We start from the raw sequence: 19996 nt of genomic DNA, 5'->3' as shown, positions 1-19996 counted from the left end.
GAAAATTACTTGTTGAAATAGGTATTTAAAATTATTTGCATATGTCAATTAAATGAGTTTCAAAAATTTTTTATTAATATATGTAATTGATAATTGAATGTTTGTATTTTTAGGTGAAATTTGGAAATACAACATTTAAGACAGACGTGTATCCCAAATCACTTAATCCTCAGTGGAATTCTGAGTGGTTCAAATTTGAAGTAAGTATTTTTTTAAGAGTTTGCCTGTAACTATATAGACACTTTGGTTTAGCTGCCCTTAATTAAATAATTGCATTTCAAGCAGAAAATTAATTTTGAGCACTGAAGTGTATTTGTGGTTAAACGCACAAAGCCTTTTCAGCAAACCCACCTTCAGTCAGACCTTGTTTGCTAAGGGCGTCTCATTGGCTTTTTAGGAGTGTTTGTGAAGATAAAAGCTTGCCAGGTTGAGTCCAACTTAAATGTTGTTCTGTTAGAAAAGAGAATACTGTAGTGAAGGTAGGGGAAATGTAGCAGGGGTTAGGCTTTTTCAGTACATTTATCCATAAAAATGTGTATCAATAAATACATGTATATGAAAGTACAGGTATTCTTGTGGGGTTTTTTTAAATTTTGAGCAAGGGAAGTTAATTGATGTTTGAAGTCCTACATTTGGTTGCAAAGATAATGCACTTGTCAAAGGAGAAAATGGAAAATTCCTATGTGAAGATTACAAAATGGAGAGCTTGGACAACAATTATTGGACACTTTGTCTTCCCTTTTCCTTATGTAATAATGAGGGCACTCAGCATTTTCCTGTAATTGCTTGTTGCTTTCCAGGATCTAATTTGTTGATGTCTGATATTATGTCCTGAACAAGTGTTTATGTGCTTCTTTTCTCTTACAACATTTCTTTACTACTTAAAAAATGAGGATTATGTTTAGATTAAATTAATTATTGAAACACTTGAATGTGTAATTCTGATTCATTTACCATGCTCTAAGGCAATATCACAATTCTGCAAACTCTTGAGTCATCCCATTGCAGTTAGCAAACTTAATTCTTGGTTTGTGATATTGAACACAAAAAGTTGTGAAATGTCTGTTTTAGTCCTGAAACAAAATAATTGTTATTTGTAGATGGATTATTGCATTTGTTTAGGAAATTGGATATGTAGAACTATTGATTTTTTACTGAAGGCTGTGTAAAATATCTTCTTTTAAGCCACTGACCAGATGAGTACACCATAATCTTAACATCAGAGTGTAATACTCCTCTGAGGTATTTTGTCTTAAACTAACTTCCTTCCTGCTTTGTGGAATTTTAAAATTAATAATCACTGTAATCTTGCTTTTTGGTTCTTCTTCCAGTGATAGCTCTGTTTCCAGGATCTCACCAGTCTCTGAAGGATAAAATCACATGGAGTGAATGTGTTGTTTAGCTTCAGGAAACTGAAATAACTGATTTATCTGTGTCAGGTCACTGTTCATAACTAACTCTCTTCTGCATTCGTTTTTCAGCAGTGTTTCTATGCACATTCAAATATTCAGATTCCATGTTAATATTTGTTTTCCAGGTAGATGATGAAGAGCTCCAAGATGAGCCTCTCCAGATCACAGTTCTTGATCATGATACATACAGTGCCAATGATGCAATTGGCAAAGTGTACATAGATATTGATCCTCTGCTCTATAGTGAAGCAGCCACAGTTATTTCAGGATGGTTTCCAATTTATGATACCATTCATGGTAAGATTTGCTAATTTAAAACAGTCTTGTTTGAAATGTAATCTGCTTCTTAGAATCTTGTAAGCTGTCTTCAGAAATTTGTAATAACTTTAGCTTTGGAGTTGGAAAACTACATTCCTGGCTTTTTTTTCTCTTATTTTCTGACATGAGAAAATTTCTGGCATAGGAGTAAAGGCCAGTGCTTGGCAGAACGCCTTCCATAGGACTTGTGACAAGTGGAAAAAATCTTCACTACTTACTGCAAATTTCAGATTAAAAAAAAAAAAAAAAAAAAGACTCAGACATATTTGTCCAATTACCACGTGTTTGTTAAACAAATGTAATTTTGCTGGAGTTAGTTGAAGTGTGCCTTCCTGGGATTTGGGATGAACTTCGATTGGGATGAAGGGACAGGATGTGAGATATCTTCCAACAGGATGAAATTCCTTTTCAGTGCAGTAAGTGCTCTCAGTGCTAGGTGGATTTCATCAGAAAAGAAGGTCTTGAAGATATGAGAAAATAAAGTTGATATTTTTGCTTTTGATTTTAATGAAACAGCTTTTGTCTCAGAGAGCCAATATCAACTTAGAGCAACTGACTTGCTGCTTGAATACCTTAGAGCAGACCATCTCTGTGGCTGCCATCATCCCCCTTGTTCATTATTCAGGGTGAATTAAATGACCTAACAATGTTAAAAGCTAATTATAAATCAGTGTTATAAAATAATTGCTAGTGTTCACCTGATGCTCATCATAACTGATGCCAAGTATTTTTTGCATTTAAACCAGTTATAGCAAACAGAAAATATTTAGAAATATTGCATATGTTTTATTAATTGCCTTTTTATCCCTATGCACATACTCCTATCACATTTTTTTCTGGAACTAAATTATGCAAATGCTTGTTTCAGGTTGTGTACAACTGGTAGATTAGAGAGCATTAGATTTCTCTATATTTTCCAGATATGTTGGTATTTCACAGCTTTTTTCTATTTAAGTAAAATTTAGTTTCTTATATTTTCATGCTCATAGCACTAGATTCCAATTGTCTTGACCCTTGGCAAACATTAATTGATGCTTCCTTAAAAAATAATAAATACAATGTTCAGAAGTTTGTATTAATTTTTTTTTCTTTCACCTCAACCTGATTTTTTGTGAAAATATGTTATTTGAAATGCCTGAGGCATTTTCTGTTATAATAACTGAAGGCTTCATTCTGTTGGCATATTGGAAGGGAGATGTGGTTGATTTTATTGCAGTAATATCTAAACTGAGCAACAAATCCAATGCTGCCATTTCATTGTCATGTACTGATGTGATAAAGGCTTCTGAAGATGCTAGAGATCAGACTCACCAAGAAGCTTAGTCCTCAATATGTCAGAAACTATAATATGTGAAATGATTTTGTTACTGGGTGGAGAAAAAGAAGAAAAAGCTCAGAATAGGAAAGAATAGAAATCAAAAAGGAATGGTTATATGTTAGAAAATATTCCATTTCTAGTAAGGTTTAATCACAGTTGAAAATTAAGCTTTGTCTAAAAGGTCTGTAATACCTTATTTTTTAATATATTTCTTGTCACAGTTGAAGTATTTTGCAAACGCTTCCTGTGCCACTTTGTGGTTCTAGAAAGAACCATAAATCTTTCTACGTGGATTGAACTTCAGAGAGGAGCTTTACTGCAATTTTGAAATCGTTTCAGGGAGGAAATTCAGCAGAGAGAGCACCCTGCAGCAGAGGCCACTGCAGCATCAAGAGGCTGATGGCTTCTCTGTCCTCAGTCCCATCTTTCTTATAAAGTTCTGTTTAGTGCAAATAGGCATTTGAGGAGTCATTGCTTCAGCCTCAAAGGCTTGGCAGAACTAGAAACTTCCTCTGAGTCAGTGTCTCTGCAGCAGAACTGAGAGGCAAGGATATGGCTTCTTCCTCCTCTGGCATTAATAACTGATAATAGGAAATAATTTCTAGATCTACTTTTGTATTGATACAGTTATGTTGTTAAAACTTCTGGTATTTCATGTTTTTTTTATCGATAGGTATACGTGGGGAGATCAACGTGGTGGTGAAAGTAGATCTCTTCAATGATTTAAACAGATTTAGGCAGTCATCCTGTGGAGTCAAATTTTTTTGCAGTAAGTAGAGGAAAAACGTTGACTTGAACAAAAAACTTTTTCCCTCCTTTCCTTTCTTTGCCTCTTCTGTTGGTCTCCGTTCTCTTACCAGCTCATTGCATAAAGCTAGTGGAGATAACATTGACACAAATTGCTTTTCATTTTTGATACATTTTTACTGTTCATGTTTCAGAACAGTGTAAATAACTGATGGGATTTATAATGTCCATAAGCTGCATAGTGCATAAGTGCCTGTGCATACACATGTGGTGTTATTTTGGGTCCATATCCTTTTAAAGAGGCACAAAATGAAAAGGTTTCATAGTGGTACGTGGTGTAACCGGTGTGCTGGACAGTTATCAGAGTTCCATGATCTCACGGGCAAAACTTCCTGGGTATGTCCACATTTTCACTGAAAATTGTCTGGAAAACTTTCTGAAATCATTTTTATATGTAATTTTATGTTTTTATTGCTATCCTTGTATCCTAGACCTCTTACATCTTTTATGTATATATTTTTTAACAGCTACATCTATTCCTAAGTGTTACAGAGCAGTAATTATTCATGGATTTGTGGAGGAGCTTGTAGTTAATGAGGACCCAGAGTACCAGTGGATAGACAGGATCCGTACTCCCAGGGCATCGAATGAGGCTCGACAAAGACTCATTTCACTTATGTCAGGTATTACACATGTGGGCTGTAGTGGTTATTGCTACTTCTGAAAATGTTCAGGATTTAAGTAAGTTCTTTAATAAGTTGCTTAAGATTGCATATGAGTTTTGTTGTTAATTATGTTGATTTTTTTCAGTTCACAGTGTCTTCTGTTTCTGAGGATTATGTATTATTAACTGATGGACAGTGTGACTGATGTTTTTTTCCCACTTCTTGGTGAGGCCATGCTGCTGTGTAATTTTTTTGGTTGCTTTTAAGCAAGGTCAAAGAAACCTGTGAAACTTTTTTGAAGATGTTCTTAACCCATTTAAGGAGTATCACTAGAATTTTGACTCAAATAATTAAAGTAATAAGCTTCACCCTCTTTGAACTTTTTGAAGTATGTGAACAAATACACACAATTCCAGATACAATGTGCATAAATAATTATGTTCCTCATCCTGTTTCTTTGAAGTCAGGCTTGGTTCATTGTTTCTCAAGCATCTCCTGTGAGGAAGGAATTGGAGAATTGGGATTATTCAGCCTAGAGAAGAGAAGGCTTTGGAGTGACCTTGGTGGCCTTCCAGTGCCTGCAGTGCCTGAAAGGAGCTACAAGAAAGATGGAGAGGGACTATTTGCAAGGGCCTGGAGTGATAGGACAAGGGGAATGGCTTAAAACTGACAGAGAGTATATTTAGATTGAATATTGGGAAGAAATTCTTCCCTGTGAGGGTGGTGAGGCCCTGGCATAAGTTGACCAGAAAAAGCTGTGGTTGTCCTGTCTGTAGAGGAATTCAAGGCCAGGGTGGATGGGGCTCTGAGCAACCTGGTCTAGTGGAAGGTCCTTGAGATCTTCAGTAAGTGAGGCAACATAAAAGACTATGGAGATGTGCATTCATTGGGAAGGCCAGCATGCTGTGAGGGAAAAAGTGAAATAAACTGTTGTCATAACTAACATGAAGATTTTTTTAATGTAGTCCTCATATTAGTTTACAGGATACACATTTGCTTATTTCTTGCTGTGCATAAATAGTGCAGACAGAAGAAGTATTCTGCTGGATTTTATTCATGGCATGATAGGAGGATAAAAACCCAAAAGAACTCACAGCAATATGGTTTCATCTCATGTAATAAAATGTGTGATATTGCAATACTGTTACAGGTGGTCACACATAAAGAATCTTGAAGAAATCTGTAACTTCTGAGAGTGAGCCAGGCTGTTTCAAAGATCCTTGTCATTATGTGTTAAGTTAAAAAGAATTTTCATACCCTATTTCAACCTTAGAGTTTTTTCAAGACTGGTACAGGCATGGTTTCAATTAAGAAATTTGCAATAGTAACCTGTGCTGGTAATTTTAGAGTCAAACTTCAAGAAAGCAGTAGAAACGAGAGCTGGGAGTTGGACTTAGATGATCCTTGTGGGTCCCTTCCAGCTCAGGAAACTTTGTGATTCTGGGGCCGTCTCGTTCTTCTTGATTTCTCAGCAGCATTAGGACTGTTAGGCCATCCTTGTGACAGTGAGGATTTTTCACTTTGTTAACAGAGGATTTTGGAAATCTTTCATTTTCATAAGAAAAGAGATGGTGTTTTCCACCTCAGTTATTACCAAAGCAATCCAGCTACATAGAACAATTAATTTTTTTATGATGCCCTCCTAAAAAAAGCATCAATGGCAGACCAGTTCTTACAGTCACAGTCTTTCAGTCCTTGTGTGCAGTTAATAGAATAGTAGTGTTTGGTTTGCAGTAGAGGGACAAAAAGTAGGAATGAAGTTGAAATTGGTAAATGAAGAAATTATAGATGCCTGTTCATACAGATTTCAAAGATGTTGCATTGTTTTGAACTATATGAAGTATTTAGAAACTTATGTGAGTTCCATAACACATCTTGACTTCTCTTTCTCTCTGAATAAGTAGAAAAAAGGAAAAAGAAAGCCTACTGAAAATAAAGACTAGTGGGGAAAAAAACCCTCTGAAATGACATGTTGTTTTGAGAATCAGAATGGATTTGGAGAAAAAAGCAAAAAGCTGTGTACGTCATTGGTCGACATCACACAATGTTATAGGAGACAGAAGTTGTGACTGGCTCCCTGGCCTAGCTTTGTAGGATTGGATTTATTACCTCTTCCTCTGGCTCAGTTGGCGCTCCAAAACCAGAGGTCAAAGACCACAAAAGAGAATAGAAGTTCACAGCAACTATGAGCTCTTTCCCTTTTGTTTTGTAGGTGAATTGCAAAGGAAGATTGGCTTGAAGGTGCTTGAAATGAGAGGAAATGCTGTTGTTGGTTATTTGCAGTGTTTTGATTTGGAGGGAGAGTCTGGACTTGTAGTGAGAGCCATAGGAACAGCCTGCACGTTGGATAAATTAAGTAACACATCAGCATTTTTACCTGCATGTAACTCCCCATCCAAAGAAATGAAGGAGTAAGTATGAATTAGTAGCTTGTAGGGAAACAAGTTTCACCTCTATTCTTTTCATACTCATTCAGTTTTCCATAACTGGTGTGATTTCTTTTTTTCCCCAGAATTTGTTTTTCTTTTGTAGTTTTGTCTGCAACCCAGTTTTATATTCCACAATTCTGAAATGTTTTAGGTTGGATGACTTGTTATTTCAGTAGAAGCTGGAGTGATAATTCTTACTTAAGCTAACTTTCCTTGTATTTATGTAGCAATAGTACTACATACCCTTGGTTTGTGACCCACCAGTTCAACTATAATTAGTTCTGCTTTGATGCTGTGTTTGTGCAATGAACATTTTTGTGAGGACCTCCTGTGCAGGAAGTCCTTTTGTGCTTTGATCAGATAGCTTTGGTTCAAATTTAAATTTTTATGAGCATATAAGAGAAGATTAATTTTGAATTATGATGGTTCTGTCAGTGATTTAGACAATGACCCAAAAGAGGTCTCATCTTTTATTGTGTGCTTTGCTTTTTACTGTGGTAAAACAAGTAGGACTATGGCAAAACAGGTAGACAGTGAACTTGCAGAGAAATCTTTTTACATTGAGAAGCAGAATTTTGTGATTTTTGTCATATGTACTGCAGCACCAAACAGTTTTAATGCAATATTTTTATATGCATACAAATTAATAGAAATATACTTTTAGTCTTCTTCCAACTGTTTGCTACTCTTTTGTGTGGATAAATTAGTTATTTGTTGTTTGGTAGAGAAATCCAGGAAGGAAAAAACTGCACCAAGAAGTGTATTACATATCCTGTATTTCTAGATGTATTAATTGAAGTAGCCATTTTCATTAACTTGGAACTGTTGTTCTATCTCACTGCAATAGAGATGAGGCAATTTTGTTGTGTGGGCATCAATTGCTCTGCAGAATTTTGCAAAATATGAACTGACTTTTAAAAATTACTTGTGCCTATTTCATGGCATAGCTTGTTTGACTTGTCTGGGTTTTAAAAAATTGCCTTTAAAAGAATTTCTGGATACAGTACAGCATAGGAAAAACAGCATGGTATTTGCAAACAAAAAAGGTAGACCTGGTAAATATCAACTTAAAAAGCACCCCTAAATAAACCCGTGGCTTTCACTCTGAAGCAAAATGTGGAAATTCCACCTCCCAAATTATCCATGTTCAACTTGGTGATGGATATTGTCTCAGTTAAAAAAATGGGGATGTGTCTCTAAGGCAACAAAATCAACTAATTTGATTCTTCTTATTCTTGACTTTACTAACTTGACGGCCTTTTGCCAAAAATCAATCATGCAGTCACAAGCAAGTGCTTAAGCTGTTCCTTTCCCTCTTTTTATTTCATCTGGACTCTTGCATGCTAGGAATTGAAATTCTTAGAGTCTGCTTAGAGTAAGAGATCTCCTCTAGCTAAACTTCCCTAAAATCATTGATAACATAACTTTGCAACCTGTTTGTATATATTGTTTTCTTTTCTTCCGCCTTGGCTGCAAACTCTCTCAGGTCTCCGCTGGTTCATCCGCCAAGCCATGGATGCCGCTCGACTCACAACAGCCCAATTCACACTGCTACTGGCTCACGACTTACTCAGAACTTCTCTGTGTCTGTTCCCACTCTCATCTACACTGGTACGAGACTGCTCACACTCCAAAGTTGGGGAGAGGCAGCCCACAGGCACAGTGGTCCCAGATAGCAGGCAGGCAGGCAGTGTAGGCAGGTGCCACCCATCTTTCTTCCCTCATTTCCTCATGGACACACCTTCTATTGTCAGGGAAGAAGCACCCAGGGTGCAGCAGCTCAAACAAACCAGAATAGTTCCTTGGAGATGCCGCGGAGTCTCTTCCACAAAGCCATGCTCTTCACTTTAACATACTCTTGCTTCCTGTGAAATTAAGTAAAAAAAATAAGGTGATGTAACTGGGAAACATTGATTTGAGCTCGTAATTGCTTTCAAACGTAATTCAGATACAGTAGGTTTTAAAATGGTTCTAGGAAGGGTCTGTGCCATTTGTGGAAGAGATGGTTTTAGAGAGCAGGTAAGTCAAGCTGTGCATAAGTAAACTGTTTGTCAATAGAGTTGTTCCCATAAAGATTCTCCTCTTTGCTCTGTTTTTAGCTGTGGCATGCTGCTGATGCTATAGGGATAAGGAAACATATCTATTTTTTTTACCACAAAATGCATATGTGTGTATACATAAGTGTATAAATATGTATAAACACAAATATAATTTGAAATCATTTTTTCTTTATTAAACTAACTCAAAGCATTGTGTATTTGACCAGATTTTTAAGCCATAAACTTTTCAATTTTTTTTTTATTTTGCATATATATATATTTATATATATATAATTTTTTGTGACATCTCATGCCTTTCATTTGGCTTAATTGTTTCATTGTAGATGACAAGCATCTCTCTGTAGGATGCTGAGAGGGTAAAACAGCATTTCTTTGCCTCTGGCCTCATTCCCAGCCTCGCACCTAAGGAATAGCTGCTGGCCCTGCCCCAGTCCCATCCTGGTGTTTGGATCATGCTGCTGTCAGCCAGGTCCTTTGGCACAGGATTACTGAATATGTTTCCACCTTCTTCTGGCAGGATTCCTTTCAATGAAGATCCCAATCCCAATACATATTCATCAGGACCCTCCACCCCTCTGAAAAACCAAACCTATTCCTTTTCACCTTCCAAGTCCTACAGTCGACAGTCCTCTTCTTCTGACACAGATTTGAGTTTGACACCCAAAACTGGTAAGGCACTTCCACCCACTTTTTGTTTAAGTTGTGTTTCTCTTTTTGTATTTTCATTCAATCCCTTTTTGCATTTTGGCATTTAAGTTATCAAAATGATGTGAAAATTGGAGACCTCACACAGCGCACCTCAAGCTCAAAAGGGTTTCTTCAAAATTTCAAACCTGCCTGTATTTCCACTGTTCTGGATAACAAGAAAATTACTTTTGTACTGCAACTGTATTCAAATCAAAATAAAACATCTCAGAGCATTAAGGGAGTCCTAAGTAACTGCCTTTTTCTTATTTCCTCCATTTCATATCACAATATGTTAAGGATGGTGTTACTAAAACTATGTAGCCTTCAAGCCTACTGTGTTGTGCCCTAAGTTTACTGCATACATTTATCTAATTTTGAACTCCCTTTTGCAAATTCAAGACTAGAAATATAGCAACCCCTGTCTTTTTATTCTCTTGGTATATGGAAATAGCTTTACATACACAGTATACACTTTCAAAGTAACTTAAATTACATTAGAAGTAATCCAGCCGTCTTCGAAAAGCATTTTTCTTTCTCCATTGCTTGTTCATTACCTTGTTTTTTCCTCCCTCCTTATTTTTTAATCTGTGGTTAGAATCATATCAGTAATAATGTCAGCACAACTCAAAGAATTATTGTATGTTTATTTTTCATTATATGACTAATGCTGTGAATTTTGCTGCCATAGGGCAAAGTATTTTGTAGAATTGTTTATCGAAGTTTGGTTAGTTTTTACGTGATGTTTTAAATTGTGGTATTTGAAGCTCAAAACATTCTTGGCTCCATCTAGTTAAACAATTTTTAAGCATATTAAAGTAGTTGATTCAGCTTTACTTAATAGCATCCCTTTCAAGAATTTTTCCTAGCAGATAAATTGAATATTGCATTCAAATGGAGTTGTATTAAATATTTCATGCAGTTTATTCCCTAGATGACAATAATATTTTTATATATATTTTATATTTTAATATGTTAAAAATATTCCCAATTAGGAAGCTGGCTTTCTTAGTCCTGTCTTCTCTGTCCCATTTTTAAAACAAACAAACAAACAAAAGCACACTTTATTTTTTTGTCCTTTTTAAAGGATGTTTGTCCTGTGGGTAACCTATGGTGGTCACTCATTTAAAGGGCCTACAAATATTACTTAGGAGCATCCCAAATTCATATGTTTGGTGTACTTAATATTTGAAAACCTGTGTCTTTTGATCAGATTTTCCATGGTAGAGATCATTTCATGTAAAGGGTTTAAATGTAACATAGATGGCCATTTTATAGGTGTAAGTGTTGTGAATTTAGGCGTGTGGCAACTTATATGTGTTAAGGTTTTAAAGCAGCAGCCTAATGTATTTCCTGGCAATATTAGGTAGGTGGATAAACCCCGTTGTCTTCAGTCAGTTGCTTCAGAACTGAAACAGATGATGTAATTGGTGCCTCTTATTTGTAGGAATTTTTCAAGTACGTATATTATTTAGCTATCTTTCTACTATTAAAGCAAACTGTGGGCATAGTTTTGCTTATTAGCATTGTCTTTTTGGCAGCTTTTAACTCTGCTACTGAAACTTGTCCAAAGACGATTTGCTAAGTTAGATTTGAGAATTCAGTATGTTGTTCTGAACAATTACTGTTCTGAACAATTACTGTTTAGACCTCTATTTTCATTTCCCAAGTCTGTTACCAAGTTCAGATATCTCAGTGTGTAAGTTAGTGATCTCAGTAGTTAAAGAAATGCAGACTTCTTATGTGACAGTATTTTCTGCTACTTCTGCAGTATATGATATTCTTCTCTATTTGTCAGTCAGGTAGTTAGTGTGCTGATATGTCTGAGATGGAGATTAACCTGGAGAAACAGTGCAGAGACCAAAATTTCCCAGAATTAGTAACAAAACACTGGAGAGGTAGAAACTTGGATCTGCTTAAGCATCTAATTTTCAATAGCTCTAGATCTGGAGAATATTACCTTGATGTCTTCTGTGAAATACAGTTGTGCTTGTGTTATGCCTTCTGATCCATAAATACATTTGCTGAGTCTGGGTTTGAAGTTAAGATTCTGGGAGTAGGGATATATTTTATGCCACTGCAAATGAACAGAATCAGGCTGACAAAAAGCATGATGTCTTTTAATCAGATAATACATTCTGATTTGCCATAGCATATGTTTGGAGGAAATGGAGAAGGTGGGAACTCCTTTTCTTGGTGGGAACTTAAAATTCTACAAGATTTATTACTCTAGAAAATCATAAAACAGATCTATGACCTGTTTGGAAAATAACCTTTTCTACTGAGATAATGAAAGTAATCAGATTGTGTGCAAAGATTCTGTTGTTTGGGTTTTACTCCATATTATTTGCTATCAAATTTTGTTTGACATTTAAAATGTTAAATTACCATGTCTCTAAAAAATTAATTCCAAAATTACGTTAATCAAGTCATGATTTTTAAAAACATGCTTCTCATGCATGTTGTAGAGCTGTATTGTCATTCCATTTCTTTGTATGTCAAGAAATACTTTGCAGTAAGTGTTGATTCATTTAGAGAAAACAAAAATGCTTCATTTTGATTTCTTTTGTCCGTTTCTTTAGTCATCTTCTGAATCTACATCTTTGTCTCTATTACTTTCCTCCACAGCACCTTCCCCACAGGGACCTAGGATTTTCCTGTTTCCCAGCTCCCCTACACTCTCTTGTGATTCCCCACATCTTAAAAAGTCCTGTCTCCTCCTCTCGGGGTCTAGCATTAAACCTCTACACTCTAGCCATGTCAGCCCAGTTGTTCTGAGGAAAAGTGTTTCTTTCACTGAAGAGCTGCTTCTGGCTGCTTCTGGTAGGATCTATCTATTATGGCCTTTTAAACAACCTTTTAAGGAAATGTTGTTGTTTGATTAACACACAGATGCTTCTGTAACCCTGGTTTGCTCAGTTAGCCTCTGAAAACTGCTGGCTACATGACTACTCATTTCATCTCTCACCTCTGCCCCAGAAGCTTGAAACACCTTCAGAACTTCTTAGAGGATTTGAAACAATGTCATTTATGCTACAGAATTTCTTCTTTACCCTTGAAAAATATCCTATCATAATTGGACTGAAATAATTTACTGTATTTGTAATCCCACACATTCTCTTCACTTTTCCTGCATTTTGCATGGAGCAGATGCACATTGCACTTGCTCTTGAATTCATTCATAATTTGCTGAAATAATGGTTATCAGATGCTACCGACTCTGCTTTTTAATTTAAACTTCTAAACAAAGCCCATGTTTTTTATTTTTACTGCCCACTTTTTCATTTCACTGACATGGATTATTTTCATAAATTTCAATTAAACAGTTGATGTTATTGTGCTTTTTTTGTAGAAACTCTTTCGGTTAGTTTGAGTTTTTTGAGTTTGTTTCATGTGTAGTACTTATGCTATGTTTGTCTGTATTTAATATTGTATAGTCCCTGACAGTGATGTTTAGAATCAATGCTAAATAGTAAAAGCAATTTAATCTTGTTTAATGGGACTATACAGATACTAATATTTTTGTTTCCTTATCCAAGAACAGCTAAAAATACTTGTTGAAAATTGTAGTGGTTTTATATCTAATTACATGGTAATGGTAGCTTAGTAACTCTTGAAAATGAATGAATGAATTTAGGAATGAATTTACATTTCTAGATCTCCTGGTCTACGGTTAAAACCAATAACTGCACTTTGATGTATATTTACAGTCTTGTTCATCTTTATCAGATGCTTGATCAGAAGAAAAAGGAAAGTAGCAAAGAATTACTATGTTGAATTAGTTACAAATTCTGGAAAAGAAAATCTTGGCTTCATTTCTAACTGTTTGTGCTGTGGTGTTTGTACTTCATCTTGCTCCTGACACCTTTTTGTTCTGTATGCCCTGCTTTTCTCTACTACTTGGGGGGCTTTTTTTTTGCTTTGTCATGTTAGCCCTGGTGGCTTTAGATGTAAGGAATAGCAATGATAATGTGCTTCTAGGCATGACATATCAAGAAAATCTGATTCACTAGCATTGTGTTTACTTTAGGAAAAACACAGTCTTGGTATGTGTTTACTTCAGCGGTTTTTAACCACGGAGCCCATCATTTACTGTCAGACACATAAACTGCATCTCAACACACTCTATTAAGGGGACATGTCCTTGACAGCAAATAATTCAACAGCAAAGATATTAGTGAATCTGATAAACTTTCTTTGCACAAAATCTTCTGTGGTTAGGGGGTGAGGCTGGAGGTAAAAATATGAAAGAAGGAAAGAGAGAATTATCACATTACACAAAATTGGAGTTTATCTCATGTTCATTTACAGTTAATCTGCAGTTTATGTGTGTGCAAATACAATAATCAAGTGTAGTTTTAAATGTTGAGCAGTACTAGCCCTTAGCTTATTTTAATAAATCAGATTAATATTTTTGTCATTTAAAATAATTTGTAATTATTTTCAGAGTTTATATTTCAAATCAAAGGATATGCATTGCCTTTGTATTTTCTTGTTCCTAATCATGCATTATATAACTGCTGCTGTAATTATGTGTAAAGTCTCCTACTAGTAGTTAGGAAGGTGGTTTAGTTACCTGAAACTCTGAAAACCAGATTTTTATTACTTTTGTTAAATAAAAATATGTAGTAATATTAGTGAGAGATACACAACTATAGTGTCATCTGACAGAGAAACTTTCTGATAAGGGCAGATAATCTGGTTATGTAAAAACTTTGTGAAAAGTAGATCTATATTTAAATCATAGGCAAAAAGTCATAACAGGAAAATAAAAGTTCTGTATCATAGGAAATAATTTTAAAGCCACATCTTTACGTTTTTATATTTTAAAGTTGATTTTAATTCAGATTGACAGCAGGAAAAAATCTTAGACTGGGGGGTTTGTCCAAATACTATAAAATCACAGCTAGTGAATTCACTATGTGAAAAGAAAAACCTAGAACAACCCTCAAATCAAAATTTAAATTTTTTTTATTTTTTTTAATCTTAAAAGTTAAAATTATGGGGAAAATTTGGTTGTTTTCAATGACTAATTTTTATCTATTTTGAAATCACCATTTGATTACAAATTATAATATATGTTTCTTTGGATGTCATTTGTACTGATACTCTTCAGGAATGGGCAGTGGGAGTGCTGGAAAAGAAGGGGGGCCATTTAAAACTCTTTTAAGACAACAGACTCAGTCAGCTCTGGAACAAAGGGTAAGGCATTTTATACTTCCATTTCTGGTCTACTGAAGTGAAAATTTATCTTGTAGTAAGTTAAATGTTTGCTGTTACTTTCTGTTTGAAAATGTGTAATTTTAGGTCTGAACTTACTACAAGTGTTGACTGTTTCATAGCCCTTTTATGCACAAATTATTTAAATATTAATGTATTACTAAAGCATTAGGAAAAGTGGAGCAATTAACTGTGCACAGCACTAAAGTAATTCCGATGGTATTAAGAAGTTAATAAGTAGGAGAAATTACTGTTGTGTGGTCTCTGTAAGGTACTGATGCATGTTAAGTTTAATATTTGAGTAAACACATGATGATAAAGTTTTTACAGAAGCCACATTCAGAAACATTGGCAAAGGTTTAAACAAGTTGAAAATCCCATTTGGAATTGTGAAGTTTCAGTTTTTGGGAATTGAATTCATACCTTGTACCCCATTTTATGGAGTAGAGGGTAGCATTTAATTGGGAATTTGAACCTGAACTACTTGCCAAGCAGTAAAAGACATTTATAAATCTAAACTTTTCCTCTATAGGACTAAAAATACCATCTTTCATTATACTGAATAGATTATATGATGAAAATAGTATTTTTAATCAATTGTTTACATTTGGAATGAGTTGCAAATAAATAAGATTGCAAATCTTTTTTATAAATTATATGCTGTTTTGATCAAAATGTTGATAATGAGGTGTCTTGAAGGAAGAAATGTGAGTATATTCCTACTCAGAAATAAATTTAATTGCAATTTCTGACTACCTAAACGAGTCACATAGGAGCATATATTTCAGTCACAGGAACAAATTCACTTGCATCTGTGAAATATAAGTGCCCATCTGCTGTTTGGAGTAAGTGGATGATTCTCTTTTCATTTCTTGTGTTATCCATGGCTAAGGGAGGATCGCCCCATAGGTTCTGTAGAAGGCGGGTATGTTGAAAAACACTGCGTGACTCTTTCTAGCCCTTTCTTCTTGTATTGGGGATTTCAAAAGCATTATCTGAAATATATATATATATTTTTTTGGTGAGGCTTTGCAAATTCCTTTGTAATTTTGTTCATGCAGAAACTTTTTAATTTGTTGTTTTTAAGAGCATTTTTTAGATGGGTGTATTTTGCATGTTGATATATTTCAGTTAAAATTTTAATTTAGGTATGAATACAAAACCATGGCTTTTTGCTTTTAATTTTTTAATTTGGCTGAAGGAATGCTTTAAAACAAGCCTTTTTTCTTTTTAGCTTTGATTTTGCTAGTATTTCAGACATTCCATGGCTGATCTTTTTATTTCCTTAGGAGGCTTTTTAAAGACAATAAAAATGTAAATTAAGAGTCCTTAATTTATTTTTAGAGCTTGAATTATTTGCACATTATTTTGATACGGTCTGTGTATTGTCTAGTAGAAAAAAAAATCTGTAAAATTGGATGGAGACATGTTGAGTCTGTTATTGATGACGATTATGATGTAGCAGCAAAGCATGTGGACAGTTAATCTATAAAAAATATGTTTTTCTGTCTTCTAAAAATTTAATATTGGATGTATTTTTGTTCTGGTGTTGAGTTAACTGGAATGAATAACATCTATAAGTTATTTTGTCTGTTTAAATATTACACACATAAACAGTGCACTCATCTGGATTACTTAGGATAGCAAGTATTTGGGAAAACCAAGAATAAATTCACTATATATAATATAGTTTCACATGTATTAGATATATCTTAAAATCCCAGAATACTCTGAGTTTAAGGAACCTTAATGATCATCTTATTCCAACCACCCTGCCATAGGCAGGGACACATTCCACAAGGTAATGCTAAGGTACCTTAGAATAATTTCATTTAGTTGCATGTCTCAATAGCTTTTTTTAACCAAATACGGTTTTGGTGTATAACTTAAATATCCCTAACTACAAATTGAACAGAATTTGTTGGAAGGGAATATTCCTTAATTTCTTCCCTGAAAATAAATCTGTAGGAAGTACAGCTGTGGAAAACTCATCTACATGTTACATTGTTACATTGTACATTAATAACTGTTAGCAATTCCCTGGACATATGTAGATAGCAGGAGTAACTGTAGCACAGCTTTCTGTATATTTTTAACTAAAAAATTACGTGCTGTATTTCTATCAGTAGGAAAATTTGAGGTATCTTACTCTTTAAAAATTAGCCTATGTTTTTGTAGAAATGGCCAAAAGCTGCTCTCAATGGTATTTCATGTCTCTCACTTCCACTTGGACAAATTCTGTTTTCTTCCTGTTTTTGCATTCTGCAAGTGGTCAAGAGCTCTTTGCTGCTGCCTTTTTAAAATGGGGATCTGTTTTAAAATGCGGTCTTCACCTCTGAAGGACATTGCAGGAAATCTGTTGTGTTAGAGTGCAGTTCTCTGGGAGATTTGTGTTGCTGAAATCCTCACTTAAGCATCTTTTCTTTCCAGTGACTTCTTATCCACCCATCCTCTCAGTTCAGATCAAGAAAAACTGTAAGGTTGTTTGGCTACCTCATGACATGGCACAGTAAATATGCTTAGAATAAAAATAATTAACCAGGAAATGAGCAATATCTTAATGTGGACCAATTTCTTGCTCTGGTTTAGCCCCAAATGCTCTGTGAGCACACCTGAGCATTACCTGAGGGAGTGATTCAATGATGGGAATGAGAGAGGCTGGAAAGGAATCAGAGAACTGCTTCAGCTGGCACTTAGAGGAAGGGGGTGTGTGTAGCCTTGTTCCATGTCCTGCTTCATTATTTTGTGTCTTTGAATGAAATGCACTTAAAAAAGACCACTAGCAATACATGTATGTGTATACACATTTTTAAACATTGTATTATTTGTGGATTTGATTGTAACCTTATCACACTTTCCCCAAACACCAACTATAAAATCTCAGTGTAGTTGTGAGTATTAAAGGGACAGTTCTTTCATGGTCTATGCAATCAATGACTGTGAAGTGGAATAGTGAATTGGTAGAGGTAAAATGATTGACCATCTTCACTTGTAGCTTGGAAATCATCCTGGTTTGTCATGTACTGAAATATTTTGTGGTTGCACCAACTTGATGTAAAGGAGTCCTTTGCAAATTACAGTAATAGAGGGGATTGATAATAGAGGTGATTTATAATATGGGAACTGCATCTGGTTTTCCCTGAAATTTCTGTTTTCCCTGAAATAACTGTAGATTTATAATTTTGAACTATTACAGTTGACAACTTGTAATTGAGGACTGGAAGTTGTATTTGAGTAATATAATAATAAAATTTAAAAAAACTCTAAATTAGATAAAAAAAAGAAAAAAAAATTAGATAAAAAAAAGAAAAAATAGTCCTCATATGAAGTGATGGAGTTCCATCAGTGTCAGAATGAATGACAGATTGTTAATAGGATTGTGTCAGAATGGTTCAGCGAGTCTGTTATGCAGATTTGTCTGTGGCTCTAGTTAACTGACAGAACACCTTATTTTATAATGGATCATAATATAGGCTTGGCAGTATTGATGTATAATATATATATATTATAATCATATATAATATATAATTATGTTATATATAGTCATACATTATTATATTTATTATAAGATGTTCTTATTTGAGGTTTTATTCCTGGTTTCTAGTGTAGGGAATCAGGCAAACTGGAAGTCTGAACATGTTAAAATTACTTGTAGTACACAGCCTTATGGAAAGGAACAGAAACTAGAAAAACTCCTGAATTTCCGTCTAGATTAAAAAACATTGGATTTGCTTAAGCTTTAGAGCCTGGAGTATTATTTACTTTGTTCACTCCACTGCTTCAGCACAGTGAAATGTGAGTGTGTGTATATATATAAAATGTAAATGTAGTATAGGCTTAATGGAATTTCATATAGGTTGCACATTCAAAAAACTTCTTTATTGATGTCTGCAATCCTGGGAAAGTGAGTATTTTGACTGTTCTGATAACTTGCAAAGCACTTTGCAATCTGTTAGAACCTTCTGGGGGAATTTTTACTGTGTACCTCACTAGAATCCATTGCTGCTCCTGAAGACTCATCAGTCAAACAGGTTTGCAGAATCCTGGGGTGAAATCTTCCTACTTCTTAATTGCATTAAGGCAAAACTGGAGGGTTTGGGTTTTGGGATTGTTTTTCTTCCGGTTATTGATACTATGGTTGCTGATTTCAAAGTTTGCCTCTTAATTTTGAAAGTAAAAGCCAAATGAAAATCCAGAAAACTTGATGTTTGTAGGACCTTTTAAAAGTTCTAGGAGTTCCTATAACAAGGGTGGTAAGAATTCTCAAGTATTAATTTTTAAACCTACATTGGGCTTTAGTTTAAGATGACTTTTCATGCCATGTATTGCTGGAAGAACCTGATCCTCACTGAATCTGCAGCATGTGTGCTGTTCAGGTAGAAGCTCAGTTGAATTGTGCTGTTTCCAAGTATGTGAGAAAGGAATCTATCCTGTACTTTCTCTCATATAAAAATATGGTGTTTATTTGTTCCATTTAATCAATTACAATTATACAAAACATGATTGCATGATTTCTCTTTTTGTTTTTTTTTTTTGCTTTCTGCATTTAGAATTGCTGAACATGAGTTATTGCCTTTCCCCCATAAGTGTGTTATTATGTATATATTAGACATATTGCAGCACATCTCGGGAGAAACTGAAATCTGGTTTTGGGCTCAACTTCTTTGAATATTACTTTTATTTCATCATATGTGTCTTGAAAAATTGCCATTATTACTTACTTTGCCTCTTTTATGAATTAAAAGCTGGAGTAGTTGCTGAAACTTAACTCTTAATTTTACTTACAAACTGGAAATTAATTACCTTATTTAAAGAACTTACAGTTGTGTTTCAAGACCTATGCTTTATTTTAAAAGATGGATATTTACTTGTCATATTTTATATAGAGCTTACGAGCAGAGCAGTCCTTTGATATTTTTTCAGTATGTTTTCCTGTATTAAGTCACTCCTTATTCTTACAAGACTACAGTTTGTTTCACCCTGTGCTTCAGAGTCAAACTGCAGTCTGTTGTAACAAGAACACCTAAAAATGGAGAAAAACATTTGTTTTTTAATCAGCTAATGAAAGAATAATTCTGGTATTTAGCAGCCATGGTAAAAGTGGATCAGTAGGGGTTTTGTTAACCTCTAAATATGGAAAGAT

At 34.7% G+C, this 19996-nt stretch overlaps 1 protein-coding gene across 21 annotated transcripts in view; it reads left to right on the top strand.

Annotated features, from left to right (window-relative positions):
- C2CD5 (C2 calcium dependent domain containing 5) overlaps positions 1 to 19996 on the top strand; it is a 57189-nt gene that overhangs the window by 3373 nt on the left and 33820 nt on the right. For 8 of the 21 annotated variants that reach the window (XM_015627919.3, XM_015627920.3, XM_015627918.3 and 5 more), the window contains exons 2-10: positions 114 to 200; positions 1538 to 1709; positions 3722 to 3817; positions 4323 to 4478; positions 6673 to 6871; positions 9467 to 9618; positions 12262 to 12456; positions 14750 to 14835; positions 15746 to 15778. In XM_015627919.3, the coding sequence (XP_015483405.1) occupies positions 114 to 200; positions 1538 to 1709; positions 3722 to 3817; positions 4323 to 4478; positions 6673 to 6871; positions 9467 to 9618; positions 12262 to 12456; positions 14750 to 14835; positions 15746 to 15778 (1176 nt within the window). Of the gene's footprint in view, positions 1 to 113; positions 201 to 1537; positions 1710 to 3721; positions 3818 to 4322; positions 4479 to 6672; positions 6872 to 8375; positions 8501 to 9466; positions 9619 to 12261; positions 12457 to 14749; positions 14836 to 15745; positions 15779 to 19996 lie in introns of those variants that run through there. The other 13 variants (XM_015627915.3, XM_015627921.3, XM_015627924.3 and 10 more) reach the window with 6 other exon arrangements.

The sequence above is a fragment of the Parus major genome, chromosome 1A (assembly GCF_001522545.3).
Source record: "Parus major isolate Abel chromosome 1A, Parus_major1.1, whole genome shotgun sequence".
Lineage (NCBI taxonomy): Eukaryota > Metazoa > Chordata > Aves > Passeriformes > Paridae > Parus > Parus major.
The sequence above is the reverse complement of the archived record's forward strand: the minus strand, read 5'-3'. Positions and strand labels throughout refer to the sequence as shown.